Source organism: Eptatretus burgeri, chromosome 4, assembly GCF_056783735.1.
Source record: "Eptatretus burgeri isolate ZD-2024b chromosome 4, Ebu_testis_v1, whole genome shotgun sequence".
NCBI classification, from domain to species: domain Eukaryota; kingdom Metazoa; phylum Chordata; class Myxini; order Myxiniformes; family Myxinidae; genus Eptatretus; species Eptatretus burgeri.
Window position 1 is genome coordinate 71203649 of NC_140964.1, and position 23963 is coordinate 71227611.

General features: G+C 47.1%; 2 protein-coding genes across 3 annotated transcripts in view; both read left to right on the forward strand.

Annotated features, from left to right (window-relative positions):
• The first annotated feature begins 4251 nt into the window (after positions 1-4251).
• The window catches only part of LOC147028314 (protein IFIT1 homolog B-like), a 19896-nt gene continuing 184 nt past the window's right edge, over positions 4252-23963 (forward strand). The window contains exons 1-4 of one of the 2 annotated variants that reach the window (XM_085878609.1): positions 4254-4410; positions 10057-10227; positions 14529-14608; positions 15577-23963. The exon at positions 15577-23963 is cut by the window's right edge and continues 184 nt beyond it. In XM_085878609.1, the coding sequence (XP_085734735.1) occupies positions 14581-14608; positions 15577-16925 (1377 nt within the window). In that variant the 5' untranslated portion in view covers positions 4254-4410; positions 10057-10227; positions 14529-14580 and the 3' untranslated portion in view covers positions 16926-23963. Of the gene's footprint in view, positions 4411-10056; positions 10228-14528; positions 14609-15576 lie in introns of both variants that reach the window. The other variant, XM_085878610.1, reaches the window with a different exon arrangement.
• The window catches only part of LOC147028315 (protein IFIT1 homolog B-like), a 40853-nt gene continuing 39302 nt past the window's right edge, over positions 22413-23963 (forward strand). Inside the window, exon 1 of the mRNA XM_085878600.1 lies at positions 22413-22678. Within this exon, the coding sequence (XP_085734726.1) occupies positions 22413-22678 (266 nt within the window). The remainder of the gene's footprint in view (positions 22679-23963) is intronic.

Below are 23963 nucleotides of genomic sequence, written 5' to 3' on the forward strand. Positions count from 1 at the left end.
GGAGGCTCCCTGCTGACGATCTCAAAGTTAAGTTTCTGGTCGTTATTTGTCCCGTTTTAACTGTCTATTTTTTCACCGACATGTTACTGGGTGTTCCGAGTTCGGTTTTGTTTCAAAAATCGTGCTATTTTGTGAGATTTCGTCGAACTTGTTCTTACTGGGTGCTTGAGGCCTATCCTTGAGGCCTGAGGCCTACCTTTTTTCCCCTCTGTGTACGATCGTGTTTATTTGTTTTTTCTCCCCATTTTCTTCAATTTCTATCTATCCCACTTTCTTAACGTCCCCCATCCAAACTAATCACTCGATTTCTAATCTTTAAAAAAAACGCTACCTTTCTCCGATTCTTCTTCTTCTTCATTTCCTCTTCTTCTCCTCTTCTTCTTACTCTCTTCTTCTTCCTCGATTTTTTTTCTACAACACTTCCATGACCTAGTCTGTTGAAAACTCTCTCAAACATTAATAATAACAAAAACGATCTCTTATAATGCTTCATCTTCCTCTTTCACACATGTGGTACTCTTTACTGTATCATAATGCACTACTCTTCTGCGATTTAAACAGACTGCTCTCAATTCGACCTTTCCTTCATACCTTGTCTAAAAAATCCAACTGTTACAGCATTTCTTCTCTCCATTCTCTGAATTCGCCTTTATTGCATCCATCAATAAATGTGTTTAATCGCATAACTGACCGAAAACTTTTTAAAATCCCAGTTTGCTATGAATGTTCACTTTCCATCAACCATTCTTTTTTTTCAACTTCAGTGCCAACTCACCCCTCTCACCCCTCACTCTCAAAGCAACAATCCCACTCTTCTCCCTCCAAGCCTCCCTCTCACCTCTCTCAAAAACTCCCCCTCATGTTTCTCCTACCATTCATCCCCCTCACTCATCCTTCCCAAAGTTGCCCCCCCTCCCATCCACAAAGCTGCCTCCTTCCACTGCCCTCTCACCTCCATCTCTTCACTCCACCTCCTCAAATCGTCAACTGGCTTCTTCCCCCTCTCTTGTCCATCCTCTCCCCCCAGCACCACAGAGCCTTTTCTCCTCATTCTGCCACCTCCCCTAGCTATTCTGCAATCCACACTTTTTCAACAACACTCCTTACCTTCCCCCCCCCCTCGTCCCTTGTCCTACCCTCCCCTCCCCCACCCCCTGCACCCAAGGCCTCCTCCCCTACCTCTTCATTAAAAGTATGGACCTCAAATATCCGGGGCCTTCGCTCAAACCTTTCAGATCTTTCCATACAGGTTTCCACTGACAAACCAGACGTAATCTGCCCAACAGAAACTTTCCTCCCGCAAGACGTGTCTGACTCCCAAGTATCTCTCCCTGGTTACTCCCTCCTCAGGTTTGACAGACCTGAGCCTCGCCCTGGTGGAGAAGTTGCTCTCTTCATCAAAGACTCTATTCCTCACTCTCCATGCACTGCCCTCACTCCCCCCACACCCCCAGGAATACCTCTGGCTACGGCTTCCCCTCAACTCCCACCTCATGTTTATATGTGTACTGTACCATCCACCTAACAGTGATGACTCCATCTACACCTCACTATCTGAAAACATGGACCAACTTCTATCTTCTCATCCAAACTCTCTCTTCCTCATATCATATGTGGCAACTTCAATTGTCGTCATGCCAGTTGGCTAGGTGTGGGTACCTCTCTCACCTGTCATGGCACCCCAGCAAAAGCTTTCTGCAACTCATTGGGACTGACTCAATCGGTCAACTTCCCGACCCGGATCTCAACCAATGGTACTCCATCTCTTCTGGATCTGATTTTGACAAATTTCCCTGACAATATCTGCTGCTCTTTTTTCCGCTCCAATCGGTTCTTCTGACCACGTCCTTGTCAAAGTGGACATCTCTCTGGCTATTATCAGAGAACCACCTCACCGCCGTCGAGTCTGGCATTTCACTCAAGCCAACTGGCAGGGTCTCGAAGCAGCCCTCAAACTTATAGACTGGTCTCCTATCTCTACTTTCTCCAACATCAACTCTTCCTGGGAATTCTTTCAAAGAAACTTGCTCTTCCTCATGCACAGATTTATCCCCTCTCGTCTTCAGTTGTCCTACCCTTCCTCCAGCCCATTGTTCACTGAAGCTTGTGGTGAGGCAGTTTTCCTGGAACAACTTGCCTTTGCCTCATGGAAAGAAAACCCAACTGAGGGCAATCTCAGTTCCTTCCATAAAGCTCGGAACAAGTGTGTATCTAACCTCAGGAGAGCCAGAAAACAACATCTTTCTCATCTCAAGTCTGAACTCTCAAACCTCTCTCCTTCCTCAAAATCCTGGTGGCGTCTAATCAAATCTGTTTCTGGTGTATGTTCCCCCTCCATCCCCTCCCTTACCTCAAATAGCAGCACTGCTGATACCGCACGTGAAAAAGCTGAATGCCTAAACTCGGTGTTTGCAGCTAAATCTTTTGTCCAAAACCCATCACTTTCTCTACCCACCTTAGCCAGTCGCACAAAACTGTCCCTGGACTCTGTGTCATTTTCTCCTGACAAGGTGGAGAGCTGGAAAATGGTCTATATCTCTTTGCTGATGACTCCACCCTCTGCCGTACCATTGGTCATCCCTCAGACCAGCAAGCAGCAGCTTCTTCGCTCACTGCTCATCTGGATAAAATCACAAACTGGTCCAACACGTGGAACATGTCTTTCAATCCGGACAAATCTCAGACTCTCACTATGTCTCTTTGAAAGGACCGTTTAGAACCCCCCCCCCATCCACTTTCTCAACAATCCTCTGGAAGAAGTCCTTTCTTTCAAGCTTCTGGGTCTCACTATCTGCCATGACCTTTCCTGGGAAAGCCGCATTTCAAACCTCGCCTCCAAAGCCAGTCGCCGACTGGGAATCCTCCATCGTGTAAGGTCCTTCTTCAGCCCACCTGAGCTCCTGACCACTTACAAAGCTTTTGTCCGCAGCCTGATGGAGTACTGCTCTCCCCTCTGGGCTGGTGCTCCTGCCTCCCACCTTTCTCGGCTTCACGCTGTAGAAACCAAGGCATTTCGGATAATTGGCATCTCCCGCAATGAGGCTGAGTCTTTGGGCCTCTCACTCAATCACCGCAGGTTGGTCGGTGGTCTTTCTTTCTTCTACCGTCTCCTCTCCAGCCTCGCCCCCCCCTGCCCTCTCTCTGCGATTTGTCCCCATCACATTTCTGCAGGGCGCTCAAGGTCCGCCAACAACCCCCTTCTGGTAAAACTACCAAAATCACGAATCACTGCTCACCTTCACTCTGTCGTTCCTCTTTTTTCCCACCTTTGGAATAAACTCCCTCACTCTATTCATTCCCATTCTTCCCTCCAGGCCTTCAAAACAGCTGTTCACCACCACCTCTTATCATCCTCCATCCATATCCTCGATCTTTTCTGCTCCCGTTAATCCACCCCAGCCCACCTCCTTCAAATTCCCTGCTTTCCTTCCTGAAAGTCCCTGTAATGTCCATCTTCCATTCCCCATGTTCCCCGTCCCATCCCTCTCCCTTCCACAGATCTCCAAATGTCTCTGTTCCCCGCTATTTTGTCCTTCCCACTCCCTCCCCTCTTGTCTTGTGCCCCCCTTGTTGTGCGTTGTATGTTAGTTCTCATATGAGCCTCGACAAGGTATACAAAAAATAAAAAAAATCTCTGGAATTTCAATGATAATTCCCAAGAACGTTCACCGCCGGTGTGGACTGCTAATTGTATTGATACATGTACCGATGTGCTGATATCGGAGGCTCACATCGTGTGGGTTGTGTGGTCCACGTCGTGTGGGTTGTGTGGTCCACGTCGTGTGGGTTGTGTGGTCCACATCGTGTGGGTTGTGTGGTCCACGTCGTGTGGGTTGTGTGGTCCACGTCGTATGGGTTGTGTGGTCCACGTCGTATGGGTTGTGTGGTCCACGTCGTATGGGTTGTGTGGTCCACGTCGTGTGGGCTGTGTGGTCCACGTCGTATGGGTTGTGTGGTCCACATCGTGTGGGTTGTGTGGTCCACGTCGTGTGGGTTGTGTGGTCCACGTCGTATGGGTTGTGTGGTCCACATCGTGTGGGTTGTGTGGTCCACATCGTGTGGGTTGTGTGGTCCACGTCGTGTGGGCTGTGTGGTCCACATCTTGTCTCAGGGCTGTTTGCTCTCTTCCTAATAAACCTGATCGCAGCTGAACCTGACCGGGTGGTGTCTGTTCAACAAGTACAGAACTGACTCATTCTCGTCCTCAGACATTGCGGGACAAGTCATGTCTCGGATTGTGAAACGATTTCTTGGAGGAGGGAGGAGATTCCCGTTGGGGAATCCCCTTCCGAGAAACAGCGTCACAGGATGACGGACCATCGGTATCCGCATATTGACGGAGATCTGACTGCTCTCTCAGCTAAATCGGTTCGTTTAAAAGTGTTTATTGTACGAACAGCCTCCACGCAGGTGAGGACGGTTTGGTGTTACTTTACCAATGATTCGTGTTTGTCATAATCATCCTCATTGTGCCGAACTCAAGACGGAGAGTCCGTGATGCCAGTGCAGTGTTCCGGTAGGGTTATGTTATGCCGGGTAGTTTGCCATTGCCTACGTTGTAATTAGTTGATGGTGCCGGTGATAACTCGCCTTCTCTTCGTGAAACACTCTGAAGGATTGTGTTTGAGACGCGGGGGGTGTGACGGTTCGAGCGTCCACTCTGGGTCTGGGAGGTTGGTGGTTCGAACGTTCGAACCCGGGCGGAGTCACAGAAAACTGGTGAACAATGGTCTGTGCTGCTTTCTTGTTTGATGTTCACTGTTTAAAAGGAAAACGCACGGACAAACAACCATGGGTTAGCAATACGAGCACAAACTCTCATGGGACAAATGGCTTCCACCTGTGTTGAAGTTCCTTACAAGGAAACGAAACTTGGTGTTGACTCGTGGGCCCGTTGGACCAAGTTTTCATTGGTCTTCACAGCTTTGTTGTTTCTCCCCCTGCCCTACTGCTTGAGCAATGGCAGATGTCCTTCGGTCAGAGTGGGGATTTTATTTATTTATTTATTTATTTATTATTTATTTTTGTTTCCCTTGTCGAGGCTCGTAAGAGAGCAAACGCACGACGCACAGCAAGGGGTAGGGGGGGGCATGAGAGAAGAGGGGAGGGACTGGGAAGGACAAAACGGTGGGGAACAGAGACATTAGGAGATCTGTGGAAGGGAGAGGGATGGGAAGGGGAACATGGGGAATTGAAGATGGACATTACAGGGACTTTCAGGAAGGAAAGCAGGGAATTTGAAGGAGGTGGGCTTGGGTGGATTAACGGGGGTAGAAAAGATCGAGGATTTAGATGGGGGATGATAAGAGGTGGTGGTGAACAGCTGTTTTGAAAACCTGGAGGGAAGGATGGGATTGAATAGAGTGTGTGGAGTTTTTTTCCAAAGGCGAGAATAAAGAGGAATAAAAGAGGGAAGGTGAGCAGTGATTCGTGATTTTGGTAGTTTTACCAGAACGGGGTTGTTGGCGGACGTTGAGCGTCCTGCGGAAATGTGGTGGGGACAAATCGCAGAGAGAGCAGGGGGGGGCGAGGCTGGAGAGGAGACGGTAGAACACAGAAAGACCACCAACCAACCTGCGGTGATTGAGTGAGAGGCCCAAAGACTCAGCCTCATCACGCGGAGATGCCAATGATCCGAAATGCCTTGGTTTCCACAGCGTGAGGTCGAGAAAGGTGGGAGGCAGAAGCACCAGCCCAGAGGGGAGAGGATTACTCCATCAGGCTGCGGACAAAACCTTTGTTAGTGGTCAGGAGCTCAGGTGGGCCGAGGTAGGACTTTGCACGACGGAGGATTCCCAGTCGGCGACTGGGTTTGGAGGCGAGGTTGGAAATGTGGCTTTCCCAGGAAAGATTATGGCAGATGGTGAGACCCAGAAGCTTGAAAGAAAGGACTTTTTCCAGAGGATTGTTGAGAAAGTGGATGGGGGAGGGGGAGTGGGGTTCTAAATGGTCCTTTCGGAGAGACATGGTGAGAGTGTGAGATTTGTCCGGATTGTAAGACATGTTCCATGTGTTGGACCAGTTTGTGATTTTATCCACATCTGCAGCGAGCGAAGAAGCTGCTGCTTGTCGGTCTGAGGGATGACCGATGGTACGGCAGAGAGTGGAGTCATCAGCAAAGAGGAATTTCCAGAGGGTCGGAGAGATCATTGATGAAAACCAGAAAAAGAACAGGGCCCAGAACGCTACCTTGAGGAACTCCATCCTGGACAGGAAGAGGGGATGAAAGAACTCCATTTACGGCCACACATTGACTGCAACAGGAGAGGAAGTCTGCGAGCCATGAATGGAGATGGCGTTGGATACCATGGGAAGAGAGTTTGGTGAGCAGGGCAGGGTGCCAGACCATGTCAAAAGCACGTGATATGTCCAGGGATATGGCTCAGATTTCCTGTCTGGCATTAAGGACCTCCATCCATTGTTGGGAGAGCAGAAGCAGCATATCCAGGGTAGAGTGACTTGGGGATTGTACGTTCATTACTTTTGTTGCCAAATTACACTCCTATTCTTCTTATATTAGTCATATTAATTAATATGTGCGTTGTGACATTGTGATAATTCTTTTTGGTATTTTGTGATTGGAATGCCATGCCGTGGAAGGACCTGTTAAGCTGCTGCACACACCTTAACATGGCAAGCGTTGAAAACATGGGAATTCTTCTGGATTCGTTTTAGTTCATTAGCCAAATCAACTCAGGAGGTCATGACGATACACGCAAGGAAATGTAATGCAGGAGGAAGCCATTCAGCCTGTGGTGTCACCTGCGGGCATGCAGGGCGGGGCATGATGATGATGCATGATGGGCATGATGATGGGAGGAGGGGTCGGCGTGGTCATCGGGTCTGCAAGGGATATAAGGTGTGCGCGCCGCCTGAGGCGTTGTAGTAATGCTGGAGTCGCCCGGCTCGTGAGTGTGTTGAGTACGTAATAAAGGAGAGCCGCGGGCAAAGTACGCCCGCGCTCGCGCTTGTGCAACACAGCCCGGCTCGACTGTTCCCCCGCTCGTGTCTGCCTGCTAAGCATCTTCTATTCAGTACATCACAGTTGGCGACGAGGATGGGATACCGGGGTTGCGGTGTCGGTCATGGGTTAGCAGGCGGCTCATGGTCTTCGCGGTGTTCGCCTGGTCAAGACGGCCTTGTCGCTGTACACGTACACCGGTGAAGCGATTGCACCGCTTGCGAGGGCCGACGTCTCAGTGCGCTACCGAGGTCGACGCGCCCGGCTCTCGGTGTTCGTGGTGCGAGGGGAGGGGCCCGCCCTTTTGGGTCGGGACTGGCTGGCGCACCTCGGGCTGGATCTCCGGTTCGTACCTCCAGGTGTGCCAGTGCTCTCTTCGATGCCTTCGTCGAGTACCGAGGGCGAGGCTCTGGCGGCGGGGGCCGCGTCGATGCAACGGGAGCGGCCGTTCGGTGCTGCCTGCGGCGGTGATGTACGGTTCGGGAGCGGCGAGAGCCGTATCAGCTCTCGCGATGAGTTCCCGCGTTTCGGCAGCGTTCGTGAGGCAATGCGCGCCGGTGTTGTTCGGGCAGCTGCGACAGGTTGCGGTGAGCCCGGGGCGTTAAAGGAAGTCGCGAGTCACAACATCGAGTCGACAACCAAGAGACGGACTCGTGATGTGGGTTGTGGGTTGCTGTTCATTGCATATGTGTTTTTCCTTGCTCTAGTGATGCAGTTTAACGTTGTTGAAATAAATGCCAGCAGTTCCCGTGTGAGAGTGGGTTTGGCGGTGATCAATCAATGGGATTTGTATTATGATCAATGTGATGTGGTGGCTTTGGGAGCGGTGGTGGCGAATAAAAAGGTTGGGTTGGCCTTCCGTTGTCCCGGGCCGCGGGTAGTTGCTTTGTCATGTGCTGGGATTTTATCAAAAGAACGCGCTGTACGGAAAAATGAGTTTGCAATGGTTCGAATGATGTTCGTAGTGATTTATAACGAGCCTATGATTGAAGTGTGGTTTAAATGGAATTGCTACCGTCTAACTGCCGTGTGGGTCTCGGAGATCGACTCGGAACCAAGACTGGTGCGCTGGTCGGCGTTGCCTCCACCTCTGGTTGCGAGCGCAGCTCTCTGTGTTCGCTCAAGGCCGTTTAGACGGGCGTTGGCGTCTCAACTGATTGTGGTGCGTGGGTTGTTTTGGAGCATTAAGTGCGTACAGCCAGCGGCGCTGTTCAGCGCCCCCAGCCAATGTCGATCAAATCTGGCGCTGGCGCCACGGCTTCCAGACAGCGGGCTTCCGGCCTCGGAATGTTTATCTACGTCGGGTCTGCCTGGGGGGAGTGGGCCGGAGGCGTTTGATGGTGCCGGGGGAGGTTTGCTCGGGAGATTGCCACGGCCTCGCCGAGGGCCATGTCAGCATGAGCCGCCTGGGGGCGTTTCCGCTGTGTAGGGCTGCTGTGCTTTTCGCCTTGCTGCTTCATATCGGTAACGCGGCCAGAGTTTGGGAGGTGCTGTGTCTTCGGAATCTGGCCGTGGCAGCTCCATTAACTCGCTTTCACGCATTATATGATGTGGTGTGCTGTTATACTTCGCTGTTTTCATTTTTTGTGCCTTGTCGACTATTATACCGAAGTCCTTCGTGTTGTTTATGCTTATTATGATGGTGATCATTTAATAATCATAGTTTTAGGAGGGAGGAGTGTGGTGTAGCCTGCGGGCATGCAGGGCGGGGCATGATGATGATGCATGATGGGCATGATGATGGGAGGAGGGGTCGGCGTGGTCATCAGGTCTGCAAGGGATATAAGGTGTGCGCGCCGCCTGAGGCGTTGTCGTAATGCTGGAGTCGCCCGGCTCGTGAGTGTGCGGAGTACGTAATAAAGGAGAGCCGCGGGCAAAGTACGCCCGCGCTCGCGCTTGTGCAACACAGCCCGGCTCGACTGTTCCCCCGCTCGTGTCTGCCTGCTAAGCATCTTCTATTCAGTACATCACACAGCCCATCATGCCAGTGCCACATCAACGCGTACCAATTTATCATCATCCAGCTCGGCTCGGAATCGATCTAGTTACCGTGCGCTGAACCCTCTCTATGACATATATGTCCTTCCTAAGTTGTGGTGACCAAAACTGCACACAATATTCTAGATGTGGCCCTCAATAAATTCCTGCACAATGTTAACACTACCTCTTTTGATTTATAAATGATCACTTTCTGAATACATTTAAAACCCCATTTGCTTTACCTATAGCTGACTGGCATTGTGCTGCTTGCTTACCTCCCATACCTATTACCACCCCAAGATCCTTCTCCTGTGTGACACGCTCCAAAATTACCCCTTGCATCCTGTAATCTCTATTTTCATTGTTCTTCCCCATCCCCAATATCTTCCACTTATTCAGGTTAAATTACATCTGCCAATTTTTTGGCTAAATCATTTCAGTGTAACATATATACACACACACACACACACACACACACACACACACACACACACACACACACACACACACACACACACACACACACACACACACACACACACACACACACACACACACACACACACACACACACACACACACACACACACACACACACACACACACACATACATATACATATACATATACATATACATATACATATACATATACATATACATATACATATACATATACATATACATATACATATACATATACATATACATATATATACACATATACATACACATACACATATATACACACACACACACCCCTCATCCATTTATAGTGGATTAAAAATGTAGCAGGAAATTTTGTTTTCCTGATTGTTGAAGCTCAGTTTGATCCAGATCAGTTTACATTCGTTACGTTTTCATTGATAAAATGTCATCAGTTAGTGCAGTTAAATGCAAGGAACACAACTGTGGTTGATCTGGCCACAGCTCGATCCCAAAGTTCCCCATGTAAACACAACTACTGCTTTTAGGGGTGCAACTAATTCCACATTTCAATGGGGTTGACCGGTGAAAGTTTTTGGCCCAAGTCTTCAATGAACATCAGACAGCAACATTCTGGAAGTCTGAATTTGAACTGATGTTGATATGATTGTTAATTTGTTATTTATTCAGGGTCTCGGTGATAGCTCGCCCACACTTCGCAAAGAACACTGTGGGATCTTGATGTAACATCCACCAACTAATGCTGAGAGACGGGATCAGTTTCACCTCCATCCAAAGGACGGCACACTCATTGATCCCTCAGCTGGGCTGGGATTCAAACCCAGACTAGACAGCTAAAAGGCAAGTGCACTACCACTCATGCATATGCATCATCCTGATGTCTGAATGTGAGTTATACCATTCTCCTTCCCTCCCCCAAATAAATACAGCATGACAGTTCAGTGGTGAGGCTAATCTCAGAAGCTTTGTGGTCGAGCACGGTTTGACACAGGATCAGGGAACGCAATTGGTTGTATTTATTTATTTTATACATGCTCAAGGCTCTTGGAAGAGCTACGACAAAGAACAAATCAGGATACAGCATAACAAAGGGAACAACAGGAGAAAGGGAAACACCAACATTAGATGGAGATGGACAAACAAGGAATGCAGTGAACAATGAGGGGTATGCGAGAACTCGAGGGGTAGACAAGATGGTTACATTCGCAAAATTTTTGGATGGGTGATTGGTTGAGTGAACAAGAGGAGAAACAATCATGAATGGTTTTGGTTTGGGAATAATCTAAGATGGTGGTGAACAGCTTCCTTGAAGCCTGGGGATGGGGTGGGGAGAATGAGATTGAAGAGACTATGGAAGTTTGTTCCACAGGTGGGAAAAAGAGGAATAAATGAGTGGAGGTACGCAGTGGTTCTGGATTTAGGCAGTTTCACTAGGTGCGGGTTGCTGCTGGACATTGTGCATCCTGCAGATACCTGAGGGGTGGGGGACAATGCATTGAGAGAGCAGAGGGTGCAACACCAGAAATGATGAGGAAGAAGATAGGACCACCGACCTGTCGGCGATGGTGAAGTGATAGGCCCATATACTCGGCTTTATCGCGAGAGATTCCAATGATCTTCAAAGCCTTGTTTTCCATGGCGCCAAGTTGAGCAAGATGTGAGGCAGGGGAGCCAGCCCAGATGGGAGAGCAGATTCCCATGATCCTCAAAGCCTTGGTTTCCATGGCACCAAGTTGAGCAAGATGTGAGGCAGGGGAGCCAGCCTGAAAGGGAGAGCAGCACTCCATCAAGCTGCTGATGAAAGTCTTGCAGGTGGATAGGAGTCAGGTGTGCCAAGGAAGGATTTTGCATGACAGAAGATGCCCAGTTGGCCTCCTCCTTTGGATGCCAACTTTGAAGCTTGGGGCATGCCCAAGAGTGATCATGGCTGAGGGTGGTACCCAAGAGTTTGAGTGAGTGAACCTCTTTGAGAGGGTTGTTGAGAAAGGAAGTGGAAGGGTTTGCTGAATGTTCTTTTGGAGAGTGAGAGAAAGAGTGAGTGTGTGGGATTTCTCAGGATTGAGACACATTCCAAGTATTTGACCAGTTTGTAATTTTGTCAATGTCTGAGGGGAGGGATGAGGCTGTTGCCAGGGGCAGATTGATGCACAGGCATGCAGGGCCCATGCCCAGGGCCCTGAGCTCAATGAGGGCCCCAGATAAAAATACACTTGCTGTTAAAATGTTCCTTCCCAGATTCACCACTATAATATTATGTTTCCAGTGACGAGTTACCGTTCGGGGTGTTTCAGTGCAGGTTTCGGCTTTGTACTGTTGCGGGGTTCTCGACGCTCGAGTGCTGCGTGACCGTCGAGTCTCTGAGTTGTGAAACCAGACAATGTTTGATAATGCAATGATTAAATAACAAGAATTACCCCACTTTGGTCACAACCTGCGACAAAATCCTGGAACGGGTCAATTAGGAAACGTGCATTTAAAACACTCTTAAAACATAAACAGCACGATTGGGAAATGCATATTTACCGCACTGTGATATTGAAAGATTAACTTGACACCTCTCATCCATGTCAGCCTATGCCACGGTTATATCATAACGAGCTGATTGGTCACACGGTCACGGATTGTTTAATCCCAACATGGGGTCGTTCAAAAATTATGGAGCGCTATTTTCTACCAATTCAAGTAAATGAATAGACGAAACTATCGCAAATATGTAAGCAAAAAAAAACATTTTATAAACTCGTGTTCCAATATGCAAATAACTTGCAACATCATTGGTCAGATGGCAGTTTCTTTGAGAATTAACAGCCAGTTAAAAAAATGGATTGGCGGAACTGAGGTCTCAAAGAGATTGGCTCAAAGAGAAAGGTGAAGCAAACAAAAGAGGCTCAAGGAGTTGCATTGTTAAAACAGATACCAACTAGAGGGGGAGCACTCGGGAGAGTGCAAAACCTCCGCCGCCAATACTGCTGGGTCACTCAAGTGAACCTTATATCTAATTCATTAAATATGATGTCAACAGTGCTGAGAGTTATAGTTCTTTTCTCCAACATTTTTCTTTTGTGGGGGGGGGGGGGTTGGAAATCACTTAAAACATGTAAAAATGCAAAAAAAAAATCGAAATTTTGTTGAAAAAAAAGTTGTAAAATTTTTTTTTCTCAAACAATTCTTTTGGCGGGGTTGGAAATCACTTAAAACATGTAGAAATGCAAAAAAAAAGTTTCTATTTCTCAAACAATTTTTTTGGGGGGGGGTTGGAAATCACTTAAAATATGTAGAAATGCAAAAAAAAATTCAATTTCTCAAACAATTTTTTTTGGGGGGGGTTAGAAATCACTTAAAACATGTAGAAATGCAAAAAAAAATTCTCTTGTTTTTGGGGGTGGGGGGGTTAACAATTTATTTGGGGGGGGGGGTTGGAAATCATTTAAAACATGTAGAAATGCAAAAAAAAAATCGAAATTTTGTTGAAAAAAAGTTGTAAAAAATTTTTTTCTCAAACAATTTTTTTGGCGGGGTTGGAAATCACTTAAAACATGTAGAAATGCAAAAAAAAAGTTTCTATTTCTCAAACAATTTTTTTGGGGGGGGGGGTGGAAATCACTTAAAATATGTAGAAATGCCAAAAAAAAAATTCTCTAACAATTTTTTTTGTGGGGGGTGACAATTTTTTGTGGGGGGGTTGGAAATCACTCAAAACATGTAGAAATGCAAAAAAAAATTCTATTTCTCAAACAATTTTTTGGGGGGTGGGGGGACATGATTTGGAAATCACTTAAAACATGTAGAAATGCAAAAAAAAAAAAATTCTCTATTTTTTGGGGGGGGGTAACAATTTATTTGGGGGGGTTGGAAATCACTTAAAACATGTAGAAATGCAAAAAAAAAATTCTCTAACAATTTTTTTGTTGGGGGGGGGGACAAAGTCCAAAATCTAATGGCATGATCCTTGGACCATATCTAACCCCCCCGCCCACCAAGTTTCGTCGAAATCCGTCGAGGAGTTTTTCCGTAATACTGTTCACAAACAAACAGACAAACAAACAAACATAAAGGCGTGAAAACAGTAACCTCCGATCTTCGATGGCGGAGGTTAATAAGGAAGTTCACCATTAAATACAGTGCCCAACTCCGATTCCTGTGTTGAGTTGTTTCCGTCACCCAGTGTCCCAGTCCTGCCAGCACAACTCATAAATGTTCACCTTGTCCACCAAGCTGTTGGATGTTGGATGTACATGTCAGAAGGATGAGGAATGTCACGGTAGGAATGGAGTCCTCAGCAAGCGATAAAGAGGACTTACCAGAGAGTCATTGAGATCATTGGTGAAGATTAGGAATAAGACTGGGCCGACAACACTGCCTTGGGGAACTCTCGCCTTGATAGAGAGAGAAGAGAAGAAAGGATTCCGTTGAGAGCCACATGTTGGCTCTGAGAGTAGAGGAAGTCTGTAATCCAACAGTGGAGCTGACCTTGGCTTCCTTCGGCAGACAGTTTGGAGAGCAAGGTGGGATGTCAGACTGCATTGAAAGCTTGAGATGTGTCCAGAGAGACAGCACTGATCTCATATCTGACATTGGGGGCCTCCATCCTTCTTTGGGATAGTAACAGATTGGTTGCTCATTAACTCCGCATACAAAGTGTTGCAATGTCAGATGAAAAGATTGCTCAGTTGCTGAAAAGGATTATGGATGGAAGGATTGCTCGGTTTGTAATTTGCTAGCCTCCGAGTTCCAACTTGGAGTGGAAGATAACTTTGACTGTTATCATGATTGGAGGGTGGGGCGGGGGGAGGGGGTAGGATGTGGGTTGCTACATTATGAAGCATGCTTTCCTTTACTGTAAAGGGTGAAGTAAACCTGGCTATGTATTTGCATATCATTTACAGATGGTAAAGATTATTTTGTATCTCTCAAAGATTGCCATTGTTTTCCTTTGTTTTACGCTCAGGTCAGTTTAAAAAAAAATAATATCCTTTGAACATAATCACATATTTTTAAAATTTGGCCTCATCACAGTAATTTCCTTCTTCATTTCAAAATGTTCTCTGTTGTGATCTTTTGTTTTGCACGAATACACAGGACATGTATGTTTTTCCATATTTCCTTACCTGTGATGGCTTTTTATTTGCCCATAAACCCAGGAAACAAACATTCTCCAATCACACACGGAATTGGATCTTCTTGTGAACAACCATGGCAGCAACGAAATACTCAGATAATGGTAGGTTAATGGAGAGACTTGCTTAAAAATTCATTTCATGTCTATTGCCATGTCTAACCTCACAAGTGTGTATTTATACCCGATATAGTTTTGGAAAACTAAGTATTTGAGTTTGGAGAGAGATAAATGGTGTTTAAACAGGTGAGGGTGAAGGGGATTGATTGAAAGAGATGAAAAAGTTTCACCCGTCAATTCCTGATGTCATGGTGGACCACCAGGTGTATGCGAGGTCAAATACGTCACCTGCACAATCCCCAATTTAGCAACAGATTGTCCTCAGAGTCTGTACACCATCGACTGGGAATGCCAAACAGATGTTTACTTTGGTTTTCGGCGTGCGAACAACTTTAATGAGAATCTCTCATTACAGCCGGTTTATTCGTCTAATAGCATATGGCCGAGCGATTGCACCCAAGACGAGCCGGCAGTGCATCAACTGTGGTAATGTTCTGAATAAAGTTTGTTTGTTTGTTTTTCTACAGCCTTTAAAACTTTTTGAACAATGTAGAACACAAATCGCCTTTTGGCACATCAAAAAAAACCTTCCATTCAGCAATACTTGAACAAAATATTATGCCATTTTACACCATCTCACCAAATCAAATGTGCTGCTGGTGCTCTCAACATTGGGGAATACAGTGATCCAGACAAAATTGATCCTCGAAGCAACTATAAATTGTGCTCAGAAACACAAAGCAAGAGTTCAAAAGACCCTTCCCATGTCCTTTTTCTCAAGACTGTGTGGAGTAAGGTGTTCTATGACACTCCTTTTTTTGTTAGTTTAGTGTATTTTATTTTATTTTGGTAACATAATTGTAAAAAGGATTAGCAAAAAAACTAAAGTTCAGAATGTTGCTCAAAAAAATTAACAAACAAAATAAGTGAGGGGGAATATCGCAGAGTTATGATTGTGAGGTTTCACGATGTTCAAAAAGTTGACTTGATTCTTCTTGTAACGTGAATTGCAGGTGGTGATGAATCCCAGCATGACTTGGAAAAGCAGCTTTTATCAATGGAATGCCATTTCACTTGGGGCTTGGACAAATTCGTGAAAGTTGTCACTAACATCATGGAAAAGGTTGAGTTTCACCTCCAGAACAATCCTGGAAGTTGGCAAGTGGGTGGAAGAAATTTTCTAGCATTCATAAATGAAGTGGAGAACAGGGATAGTACCCAGGCATTCAAAAATCTTGAAGATGCTCTACAGAATGCAAAGAAAGAACATGGGGATGATCATGAACGTTACTCTGTGGTCACTTGTGCTAACTTTGCTTGGCTATACTACAGGCAAGATGACCATGACAAAGCTAAAAGCTATGCGTGTCAGGTAAGCGATATTTGTGTCAAAGTCGGCGGAACAAGCAGCATGGTGGAATTAACAGAGGTGTTCGCAGAAAAGGGCTGGAGTTTGTCCAAGTGTCGTGGGGAGGCATACCCAGCAGCTATAGAGAGCTTTCGCATTGCATTACAGGGGGATAAAGATAACATTGACTGGATCTTCGGCCTTGCCATTGTGAAATCACGGAACGAGTGGATACATGAAAGGACACAGTGCCATAAAATGGAAGTTCTTGAAGGGGAAAAGCTTTTAAAAAAGGTTCTGGATCTGGACCCTCAAAACACAATTGCAATGGTCCTGTTAGCGCTGCGCTTACAAGCAAGAGAGGAAAATGAAGAGGCGTTTAGTTATATTACTGAAGCAATGGAAAAATCTCCTGGACATCCAACGGTACTGAAGTATGCAGGCATGTTTTTCAGAAGACAAAGAACAACAGAGAGCATGGACACATCCTTAAAAATCCTACAAAATGCTCTCAGGTTGGCCCCAACTTCTGCTACCATTCAACATACCATTGGGAGTATCTACTTTGAGAAGTACAAGTTGAAGAAAAGATGTTTACCTCGTCATTACAGAGCTTTTGAATCCACTGAGCTCAATCAGATTCTCTCCAAGGCTGTTGAGGCTTTTGAAAAAAGACTTTTGTTAAATGAATATCATTTACGCTGCAAGTTGGATCTCGCGAGGGCTTTGTGGGAAAGGCGGAGTGATCACAATTCTGCCAGGAAGCTGTATGAACACTTGCTCCAAGATGAGTCACTCCAACCAGAAGAGAAACAGAGGACTCATCTCTTCTTTGGAAGGTTTCTTCTGTGGAAACTGAAATCGGAGGAGAAGGCCAAGGAGCAATTTCAAGCAGGAATGGACATCCCCGTGGACACTGAAAATCGGGAAGACTGTGAAAATCATCTTCAGAAAATAACACAGGATATGCTTCAGAGAAATTTGCTGTCTGACCATTCCACATCACCTTCTTAAAATCGGCGTGGTTACAGTAATCTTCACAGTTGGGGAATATTTTGATATCGCACCAAATTCTTTATCATTGCTGTGCTCTCAAGATCATAGATATCCTTTGTTGAGACTATGATGCTGCAGTGTATTGCTCCTGGAATCCCTGCTCTCATCTCCCTTTTTCTTTCCTCAAGCTTATCCTCACCAACCAAATTTTATTTGCCATCGACATCCAACTGCTGCTCGTTGTAACTACGAGTGCTGAACATTCTATAGCTGGAGTTGGGCCACAGAAGAGATGCTGTGTGATATTTCATTGAAGAGATGGATAATGTTTGGTTGATTTGCTTTGCAAAATTGGCCTGGTGATTCTGCCAAATTGCCATGTGGACTTGTGTATCTGTTTGCAGTGTAGCAGCTGATGCAGTAATGGGCAATGGGCGGTTCTATGTTTTTCACAGATTGCATCTGAGAGCTCATTTGTTCGTTTAATCTTCGAAATATTTTCAAGTGTTTGATTCTGAGTTTGTACATTATTCTTTCACTGCCGAAACCTCGTGCGTAGAGGCCTTAAATTTTGGGTATCGGTACTTCAGAATTTGGGCAAGGCTTTAAGCTGCCCCCACCCCCACAAGGAAATTATCTGTCTGTTTGTTTGTGTCGGTCTGAAAATCAAAGGAAAAAAAGGCTTGGGTAATCTCCACCAAATTTTGCATACTTGCTGAGGGTACCGAGGGTCAGGTCAAGGGTACAACCGCTCTCCCCCTGAAAGGCAATTATGTGTTTCTCTATGGAGACTGATGTGCATTTCTACGTCCATCAATCAAGAAAATGAGGCCATTTGGTTCATCATTGCCAGAGTACGCACTCAGGTTAATTTTTGCTTCAGCTTTGAATATCAATCTTTTTGGTGGTTTACCAAAGTCCAAATAACTGGATATTGATCAGGTGACCCAGCTTGGGTGGGGTACCCAGTGCTGCCTGGGAAAAAATAACTATGTAGGGGCTCTGGCACATGCTTTGCATTGAAAACCTTGAAATCTTATTTGTAACTTCTAGTGTTTGTGCGGTATTGTTTCACGGCAGAACCGTAGCACCAAGAGGCCCCAAATTTTGGGTGTAGGTACAACAGAGTCTCCGGAAGATATTAAACTACATGTTAGCCGAGACATCCGTTTTAAGGCCACCAAACACTGCTATAAAGTGTATGCTGGTATGTGGGGTCAGGCATAACTGCCGCCAGCCCGCATGCAAAGGGTAACCACCAAGAGGCCAACACCTCCATAGCTTCTCAATGTCCAGCATGCCCCAAAACTACTGCCATGAACAGCTCACCCAGCTGGGCAGTGCCTGGTATACGCTCACGACCCCATCCCTGCCCCCACTTGGGGCACCACCGGGTTGCCCCTCCAGTGTGTATATTTGTGTATATATATCTGCACACATACAGACACACGACAAAATATATGTGGATACTTTGTGACCTCGTAGGTCTCCGTTCCACTTTCTGAAACCAACCCATGTGTGGAGATTTCAGCCAACAACAGCAATTTGAACACACATGTGCACTGAACGCACACACGGAGCTGGATATTTGAGACCTGTGAGTGCTCCATTCCACCTTCTGAAAACCACATATGGAGATAACAACCAACCTCCCCTCCCTGCTACCACACACCAACACCCCCCCCCACACATACACCAATGCTCCCCCCCCCCACACACACACACCAACCCCCCTCCCCACACACACCACCCCCACACGCCAACCCCCGACACACTCACACCTCTATACAATTCCCATGGAAAGTCTACACCCCCTTTCAAAATTATCACCTTTTGGTGCCTTATAGCCTGAAATCAAGTTGCATGAAATCGGACTTTTCCACCTTTATTTATGCATCGTAACCCACTACTTCCAAGTGAAAAACAAATTCCACAAATTTCAGAAAGTTAATTAAAAATACAAAACTAGAATATCTTGATTGATTAAGTGTCCACCCCCCCCCCCCCCCCGAGTTAATACTTGGTGGAAGCACCTTTGACAGCAATTACAGCTGTGAGTCTGCAGGGAAAGGTCTCTCCCAACTTTGCACTCCTTGATTGGGCAATATTTACACATTCTTTTGTACAAAACTGTTCAAGTTGCATGGGGAGCATTGATGGACAGCAATCTCCAAGTCATGCAACAGATTGTTTAATTGTATTTAGTACGGGGCTCTAACTGGGCAACTCAAGGACATTCATCTTTTTTCTCGTTACCCACTCCAGTGTAACTTTGGCTGTCTGCTTCAGGTCGTTGTCATGCTGAACGGTGAACTTCCATCCCAATTTCAGCTTTCTTGCAGAGGGCAGCAGGTTTTTCTCGGATTTTTCTGTATTTTGCTCCATCCATTTTCCCTTCTATCCTTTCAAGTGCTTCAGTTCCTGCTGAGAAACATCCCCATAACATGATGCTGCCACCACTATGCTTCACAGTAATTATGGTATTCTTTGGGTGGTGTGCAGTGTTGGGTTTGTGCCAAACCTAACATTTTGCATTTAGGCCAAAAAGTTGCATCTTGGTTTCATCAGACCACAAAATGTTTTGCCATATGGCCTCGAATCTCCAGTGTTTTTTTGCATACCTCAAATGAGACTCAAGGTGGGCTTTTTTGAGTAATGGTTTCCTTCTTGCCACCCTACCATACAGGCCAGAATTGTGGAGTGCTTGTGATATTGTTGTCACATGCACACAGTGACCAGTCTTTGCAATTAAGGCCTGGAGCTCTTTCAAAGTTGCCTTTGGACTCTTGGTGGACTCTGATCAGTTTGAAATCCAGATTGGTGGCTCCGTTTTATGTTTAACTGATGTTGACCATGTAATCTCTGTCTTTTTGACAGTCACCGTGCCGAGGTCTCTGGATTGGGGGTGAAGCTTTTGTGTAGGACTCTGTCCAATGGAGAACGGTGGAGTGCCCGTCACAAGCGCATGTTTCGACGTGTGTGTATATTGTTGCGGTTCTCAGAACCGCATGCATCCAACATGCAGTGGTCCCATGACAGTTAATCCATTAATACATGTGTAGATAGTCCCTTCCCTTTTGTCTAGTGGGACAACGGGACGTGCATTGTGAGGATCTCATAGGTAGGTTTGTTTACATCACTGACTTCATTCCTACTCTTCTTTTCTACTTATTTCTGAGATAAATCTGAATTTGGGTCCTCGTGGAGGCTAGCATGTGCAGCACGGATGTGGGGAAACCACAATGCCCTCGCAATAAGGGCATCGCACGTGCATTAACAGTGCAGAGCTCCCGTCCTCAAGCGATCCCTCAACCCAACTTTTGCAGCGAGTTATACAATATGCTCGGCAGCTCCAGATTATCGACTCAAGCTTCCAATGATCTGGGGGGAGATTGCTATTTGCATTGAAAAGGCAGACAAATGAATATCTCTTCCATGGCTGTACGGATGGTGTTTTGCACAACACAGAAGCAAATGACCTGATACCGGCAAGAGCGTGGTGAGTAGCTTGGTGCCAATAGCTACATCGTCAGAGGCCGATAATAGTAAAATAACAACCACGCCACGTTGAGCATGATATGGGCGGCACGTACTTTTCAACCCATTTCTGGACTAATTACATCAATTGGGTTTCACCCCGCACACATGATAGCAGAATCGGGCGAACGCGAGCGCTGGCCACGTGCATAATGGCGGATCCACGCACTCTGCATGGAACGTGCTCGAAGGAAGACCCGTGCGCCGCTCGCGACCCTTTATTATCGTACAGAGCAGGGCACGAATGGACACATCTTACTGTCTGTGCACGGGTTTGCTATAATATCTTACCTTCTCGCCTCCACGGCCAGCGAAGCTGCGATTGGGTGGAGGAATGTTGTACAGCTCGGGCCACCCTGGTGCACACGGAGCAGGCACATTGACCAGCACTAGTCTGGGTGCCCTGGCAGGCATGTGGGACCGACACCGCCCCCGGCCGGTCGTCAGGGCACGGCCCGGGGGTTCTTGCAGGGCAGTTCATGATGCGGAGTTCGGTGTGGGCGATTCATGTCGTGTCGTTAGTTTGGAGCGAGACGATTCCACCGCGTGGGGCCACCTTGTTGGAAATGGAATGGAGCTGCTTGCAGCCATCGCGGCCGGGCCAGGGCAAATCAGAGCGCCCAATTCGGGTGACGACACGGCGCTTCAGGGTGGACCCCGCCAGGGCCGCAGGGCCGATACAGGTCCGAACGGAGACTTCGATATCTCTCTCTCTCTCTCTCTCTCTCTCTCTCTCTCTCTCTCTCTCTCTCTCTCCCTCTTTCTCTCTCTCTCTCTCTCTCTCTCTCTCTCTCTCTCTCTCTCTCTCTCTCTCTCTCTCTCTCTCTCTCTCTCTCTCTCTCTCTCTCTCTCTCTCTCTGTGTGTGTGTGTGTGCCCTGCCTCGCCTCCCTCTCAAGCTGTACTTCAACTCCATATGTTATCGCCTGGACTCTGCCTCCTCTTTTCTTATCTGCCCACACGACGCTAACTCCACCCACCCACCTGGTGGTCCCGCCTCCCACTCCGGCCACTCGTTCTGGACTCCACCCTCCCAACTCAAGCCCCTCCTTTACGCGATGGTCTCGACTCGAGCCCCCCCGCTCCCCGGAGCAAGAGACGACGTCCCAGCTGTTAGGGGGGTACCATACCATGGAGCATTCCCCCCAAACATATTTGTGGCGCATTTGGGCAATCAATTATACGAAGGTACAGAGAGACCATAGCCTCAACTCCTCTCCTGTCTTGCTGCAATACTTCCTCTTCATCGGGGTGTGCGTGTGTCCTGGCGCCTGTCCAAAGGAAAGACTGCAGAAGATTATTATTATTATTGTTATTATTTTTGGGTTAAGTCTGCTCTGTGTCCCCTTTTGTAAGTTGCTTGTTTATTGTCGCACCACACCTTTCTTCCCTATCTCTACTTGCACACCCCAATAAATCTATTGATTGTACCACATACCATTCCTCACCTGATTGTTAATAACTTATGATGAGGAATGGTCACTGCTCGTTTTTGTCTTTTATTTTGTTGATCCAGCATGGTCCCAATCCAAGCTTAGCCGGGACTTTATTCCCAATGATCCGATCCTTTTAGCCGGTACGTCCTTTTCAGTGTTGCTTGGCTGCATCCGATCCAGAAAAGTGATCCGGTTCGGACAAGGCGTACCGCGGGCGTGTTCCCCGGTAATTAAATAACGTGATTAATTAGCTAACCCAGTTAACCATAGACGGGAGGACCCTAGGTAAAGCGGTTGAGTTATTGGTGTCCACGGTCGGTTAGCGCCCCACCGTGTCACGGAATTGTCCGTGTGCAACGGTCTACAATTCCGGGGAGTCTGGTGGGAGCCGAGGTAGTGGTTGTACCCCCCCAATGGTCTTCTCACCCAAACCCCGGCCCACAACAATGTGTATATATATATCCATATTTTGTTTTATTTCGTTTTTTCTTTGTTATTTTGTTATTACATATTTTACATATTACATATTTTTTGATGGATTTCAGAATCAGATCCGATGAATGCATACAAACATTTAGGTCCTCAGATGGTTATTTCCCAAAATGCATGTCCAAGATGGACTCATCCCCTTGTCTGGAAGAATTGCAGAAAGACTTCGCGCCCGTTCAAAACTCATCTCTCGAGGCTGGGCGAAAGGCATCTCGTCGCTGGTGTGCTCTGGTTCTCGGCTCGTCTTGTGGCTGGTGTGGTCTGCGTCTGGCTGTCCTGGTTCCTTCTTGGCCGGCTGGTGCTCCGGGAAGGTATGGATGTTGAGCCGTGCTTCCGCGGCCAGGTAGCCAGCATTTTCTCGTCCCCCAGCTCGACTTCCCTCTGAGCTGAAGGGTTAATAAAGACCACTTTGGGTCCGTTTGTTTTGGGTGTGCGTCTGTGTGTGGGCCCGTCTTTAAGTAGGAATTGGTTAAGTGCCTGTGTGTGTAAATTTGCATTCTCCATTAGTTGTGATAACTCTGCCCTTACGTGCTTCCCTCGTTTTTCTGATTACTGTGAATAAATTTCCCATTTGTTAAATGTATTAGCTCGTTTTTATTTCTTCCATTGGCTTAGCATGGCGTGTGTTGGTGAATTATCAAGGCTGTTGCGGTGTTGCCGCTGTAAATGTACATTTGGACCGACGGGACTTCGGCAACCATCCGCTGGGGGTTGCGCATGGGTCGGGCATGCTAACAGCTCGACTCGTACGAGTGCCGTCGAGGGTGTGAATACTCAGTAGTTTGCCATGTGGATCACTTGGTATTTTGAAGATTGGCAAATAACCCTGTACCACGTGGTGGAATTATTGACGATTCACGGTCCGCTAAGGGACCCATACCCTCGGAGTTTTCCAAAAGGTACGATCTAGATTCCAGGTGTTCGGCAGAGTCGACCCTACTGCTCCACCTAGCGGTCATGCTCGCAGCCGATACCCGGCTCCACAACAATACAAGGAATATTTACAATGGTGGAATAACACATATTCAGTTCTACTTAAAAGACGGGCCCACACACTCACATGCACACATATGTTTTATTGAAAAGACACCCACTGCCAGAGAAGGAGAGACGAGCTGGGGGTCACAGTTCAGTGGGGTACGTGCCAATGGGCATGCAGCCCGGCCCACAGTCACACGTGGGGCTCGTGTCCGCGGAGGCCGGCAGGACTCAAACCCGCAATCTTCGAATTGCTGCTTCCACCAGAAGTCCAATGCGCTATTCGTTGCACCACAGAGAGATAGACTCCTTCTTGAGTCAACTGGATTCCGTCCCCAGCTCCAACATGCGATGCACCCAACCAACGCGCTCCTCTGCTGACATCTCTCTCGAACCTGCTCAGAACGAATGAAAAGCAACAACAGAGCCCCCTTCCGGGGCAGAGCTCGATGAAGCAGACGTCACTGTATGCCCTGATTGGACGGGTCTCACGTGCGGGCTGGTGGTCTGAGCGTCCGACTTCCCCACCAAGAATCCCGGGCTCCACAGGGGCAGGTCGGCAAGCCGCATGATGCGGCCAGGTACACCACGGAACTCTGTCCCCCCAGCTGAACTATC